The sequence below is a fragment of the Lithobates pipiens genome, unplaced genomic scaffold (genome assembly GCF_037356315.1).
Source record: "Lithobates pipiens isolate NorthernLeopardFrog02 unplaced genomic scaffold, aLitPip1_a1.2 Scaffold_10, whole genome shotgun sequence".
In the NCBI taxonomy this organism is placed as follows: Eukaryota; Metazoa; Chordata; class Amphibia; order Anura; family Ranidae; genus Lithobates; species Lithobates pipiens.
Window position 1 is genome coordinate 119,611,689 of NW_027507686.1, and position 5,000 is coordinate 119,616,688.

Here is a 5,000-nt window from a genome sequence, read left to right on the forward strand (position 1 = left end):
CGACCAATTCAGCCGTGGATTCGAGCCATATTGACACATTTCTATTGGTGTAGTCGAGATTCTAATGGAAGCGAGGAACGTTTTAAACTTCTGTGGGAATCTCTACTACATCATGTAGTAAATGTACATGTATGGAAAATTGGAGATACAGAGCACAAATGCCAACATGATGAGATCGATGTGCATTCTCCGACTGTTCCTTGGCAAACCATACACACACCTGCATTTCACGCATTATCCTCAATTGTTTTGGACCCTCAGTTGGCAAAGGACATGAAACATCTTTTTTTTGTCAGACTGGGGTCATCGAAACGTATCACAGCATGATTCTAAAGTATAGGCCCAAAAGAATCCATTTTAAAATGGATTCAATGGATGCACAAACTAAATTGGCGACATTATGCCACAATCACAATGTGATACGTAAACCGGCTCTGATAAAAAAAAAGGATGCAAGTGGTGATGAGATTTTGGTGGAAAGAAAAACCTGGAATTTCCACGTGGTCGGAAAAAATGGATTGTTCGCAATGTATTTGAGAAGATGAACACTGACCACACTTTTGTAATGCTTGCAAACATGATTTCGATCATCGAGGGCACAATACATAGTTCTTGGACATCAAAAAATCTTCTGATGCCCAAAAACATAGCGCCTGTTGAGAGGCCGGAAACAAGTGCGGCGGTGCTTGAGCATATGACACGCTTTCCAACAGGTGTAAAATGAACTTGATAAGTGTGTCATATCTAAAAGATTGAATTGACATTGCTATATACGGCACTTTCCAAGGCACTACAAAACTTTAAAATTGCAAATTTGTTTGATTGTTTCATGTTGACTTGTTATGGTCTATTGTCTATTCTTTTTTTCACCGAATTGTATTAAATTTTTTTATATAGAGATAAGTTTGTTGCATCTGTTGTTTTAGGTAGTGCATACTCTTATCGTACACATTGAATTAATTAATAACTTTGATCATGTTATAAATAATACAAATAACTCATTAGCATAAAATTTTTTTTTGTATTTATATATTTTATTAAAAACATTGCAAACTAAAATAAACTGCTAACATTAATAATATATTGAATCAAAAAATGAAAAAAAGGTAAACTGTGAAAACTAAAAAAAGGAATTTAGTGAAACGCCATTTCCGATGCGTCGTAGTCTTCGGAGTAAAGAAATCCAACATAATTCCCATTTGGATCAGGAAAGGTCTGACGCACTACTTTTACTGCACACGATGGGATGACCCTACGATTCCCCTTCCCTAAAAAACCGTAGATCCATGCAATAAAAGCACGATACGCTGTTTTGCGTAATCTCCTGAAATAAAACATTTTTTTTGATTTAAATCAAACATATAACTTTAAGAAAACTTTAAATTTTAAAAAAAATTCATTTAAAACGATGGGTAGTCTCATGTAATAATATTAACAAATTCACTGACCTATTGTTGTCGGCATCGACAACAGGACGTTCCTCTAAATACAACATTGTAAACATGAGTCTGACGTGTTCCTCTGTTGCGATTTGAGACGAGAACATATCTGCCTCTGTTATGCATTTCCTTCCCTCTGGTATGCATCCGTCTACCTCGTCTGTTTCCCGGCAACAAACTGATTCCACCTGGGTAGCCATTGGTATACAGCATTGACACTGACACCAGTCTATGTTGCCTATTCTGTCATCGGCAGTTTCTTGATTTTCTGATGCGGATGAGGCAACACTCGACGAAGTAACCGTTGGATTCACTGGGAAGGCACGGTCAATGTCTCGTGCGGGGTACCTTGCTAACAGCTGTTGGACTATTATCTTGCGCTAAAATCAAAACATTGAATAGATAATTTTAAAATTTTATTTAAATCAAAAAATATTTGGATTCATTAGCAATAAATAAAACAAAAATTGGAGTTCTCTTGTAAAAAAAAAAAATTTTGGATAAAAAAAAAAAAAAAAAAAAAAATTGAGGTAAGCTGATAGTTCTAATAGACATTTTTCTATAATAGAATGTTTGTAAAACAAAATTTGCTTGATGTATTCTTCAGTCAATATATATGGATATATAATTACATATTTTCTTTTATCGATTTGAAAAGAGTTACTTTGCATTGCAATAAAAATATACACAAGATAAAAAATAGATTTCAAAATACTAAAGAGAATGAGACATACAAATGCTTGTGCCTAAAGGCTAACATGCGCTAATTAGACTCCTCCCCCCCTACAGTTGAACAATTGGCATCTTCCACAGGTGTTTTAGGGTTGTAAAAAACCTGTATTATACAGCTATGTGCCCCCACTTCAGACATTGAGCGCAACTTATTCTGCAGTGGCGGAATTATCAGGGTTGCAACAGTCGCAGTTGCGACTGGGCCCTGAAATTCCATCACTGTGGGGGGGCCCGGCGTGGTTGCTATCCACAGGGCTGTGAGTGGAGAGCGTGTCTGTCATTTAACAGCAGCGCAGAGCCAGAGACACCGGGACTGACGTTTAATTTTCCCTCGTTCTCTCTCCCAGGGAACGTTGGCACAGCTGATCTGCTCCCCCTTCGGCCCCCCCTCCCCTCCTCTCCTGTGTTCTCCGCAGGCATTCAGGTGCGAAGCTAACAAGCTCACATTTCCCGCGGAGAACACAGGAGAGGAGAGGAGAGGAGGGGAGGGGGGGCCGAAGGGGGAGCAGATCAGCTGTGCCAGCGTTCCCTGGGAGAGAGAACGAGGGAAAATTAAACTTCAGTCCCGGTGTCTCTGGCTCTGCGCTGCTGTTAAATGACAGACACGCTCTCCACTCACAGCCGCACTGACCCCTCTCCAGTGTTTGCAGAGACTCAGGAAGATCCCGCCGCCCATAAACATCCATAGAGCTGCTGATCGTTGCCTCCCCCAGGTGCGGGGGGGGTACAGAGATCTGCTGGGGGCCAAGGTGCACATCGGAGTCCAGCAAGGTACAGAGAAAGCTCTTTAAGGGGGGGTGACTGTCTAGGGACCCTAAAGTAAGGGTGGCTCTCTGGGGACCCTGATGTAAGGGGGGGTTATCTGGGGATCCTGAAGCAAGGGGGCCCTCTGTGAACCCTGATGTCCAGTACCACCGCCACCCCTCCTCCAGTACCACCACCACCACCGTGCCACCCACCTTCAGTACCACCACCACCCACCTCCAGGACCACCACCACCCCTCTCCAGTACCACCACCATGCCCCCCACCTTCAGTACCACCACCACCACCCACCTCCAGGACCACTGCCAACACCCCTCCAGTACCACCGCCACCACCTCTCCAGTACCACCGCAACCCACCTCCGTTACCACCGCCACCCCCCTTCAGTACCACCTTCGCCACCCACATCCAGTACCACCCCCTCTCCAGTACCACCACCATGTCACCCACCTGCACTACCACTGCCACCCCTCTCCAGGAGCACCATGCCTCTCCAGTACCATCGCCACCCTCCTCCAGTACCACCACCCACCCTCCAGTACCACCGCTACCACCACCTCCAGTACCACCGCCACCCCTCTTCAGGACCACCATCCCCCTCCAGTACCACCGCCACCCCCCTCCAGTACCACCACCGCCACCCACCTCCAGGACCACCACCCCTCTCCAGGACCACCATCCCCCTCCAGTACCACCGCCACCCCCCTCCAGTACCACCACTGCACTGGTGACACAGGTTTCACTCGGGACACAGGCTGCACAGAAATGTTTTACTTTGTTCTACAGTGGAAAAAAATATAGTATCAAAATCATGCTTTGGGGGGGGGGGGGGGGGGCCTTCCTGATTTCTTGCATCGGGGCCCTGAGGTTTCTAGTTACGCCTCTGTTATTCTGCGTGTATATACGACAGTTTGTAAGGGTTTGTCCAGTGTCAGCAGGGCAAAACACGTATGCCGCAGACACTGTGTAACATCCTTATTGCGCAGTGCATCGAGCATCACCGGTGGTGAACCGTGAAGTTAAGCCGCAAGGCTTACATTCATGATTCCCATCCAGAAGATGTTGGCATCAGCACCGGAGAGACAATCGAGAGATTGGCATAAGGTGTTGATCTTGATCGCACACTGGTCGGCTAACTATTTTTTTGGATAATTCATAAGCTGTAGTACCTAAAGCCGAAGAATTTAAAGCGTGAGTCTTGCGGTTTTTTGGTAATTTTTTTAAGCCAGCAGCTACAAATAATGCAGCTGCTGAGTTTTATAATAATGACACTTACCCGCCCAGCGCGCACGCGATTGTGGCACCCAAAACCAAACTCTCGATTGTCTCTCGGGTGCTGCCGCCTCCACCTTGGCTATGGGAATCAGGAAGTGGAGCCTTGCGGCTTCATTTCCCTTTTCCCTAATGCGCATGCGCGAGTCGCGCTCTGCAATAAGGATGGTCCCCGCTGTCTCTGGGATCCGTGTGTTTCCCAGCAGACAGTGGGGGACCTTTGGAAAAGGGCGTAGATATCTGCGGAAAGGGGTGTTTATTCTGCAGATATCTATCCCTGAAGTGGGTGCAGATACCTGTACTCCACCCTGAAAGGTCAAGATGGTGGCGCCGGAGGGGGGGGAGTGTTCCTATGAGCGGAAGCTCCACTTTAGGGTGGACCTCCGCTTTAAAAAAAAAAAAAAAAAGAGAACAAATGATTTAACAAATGATTTAAAAAACATAGTTGGAAAACTTACTCTTTCCTCTTGACTAAACGAAGAATAGTATTCGACTATGTCTGCCGCTGTTCCAGAATTATTAGCCTTCAAATCAAAAGGAAATTATGAATGGTCATTATATCTTCAAAACAAAATAAAAATAAAAATTTGATAAAGAATAATTTTTACTTACCATGTTGATATCGAGAAAACATTTTGACAAATTTTTCTCTTTTCTGCAATCTGCAAAAATTAGGCAGTGATTAATTACTTTAGATCTGAATATAATGACGTACAGTTAAATGTAGGCAAAATAAAATAAAAATTGTAAGACCACAGTTTATATCTTTATGGTGCTATCTCTCAATATATAT

General features: G+C 44.1%; 1 protein-coding gene across 1 annotated transcript in view; it reads right to left on the reverse strand.

The window, feature by feature from the left end:
• Positions 1–1,062: 1,062 nt before the first annotated feature.
• LOC143942138 (P2X purinoceptor 7-like) overlaps positions 1,063–5,000 on the reverse strand; it is a 19,950-nt gene continuing 16,012 nt past the window's right edge. The window contains exons 2-5 of the mRNA XM_077463411.1: positions 4,820–4,869; positions 4,666–4,731; positions 1,449–1,819; positions 1,063–1,324 (exon numbers count right to left, since the gene is read on the reverse strand). Of these exons, the coding sequence (XP_077319537.1) occupies positions 1,135–1,324; positions 1,449–1,819; positions 4,666–4,731; positions 4,820–4,822 (630 nt within the window). The 5' untranslated portion in view covers positions 4,823–4,869 and the 3' untranslated portion in view covers positions 1,063–1,134. The remainder of the gene's footprint in view (positions 1,325–1,448; positions 1,820–4,665; positions 4,732–4,819; positions 4,870–5,000) is intronic.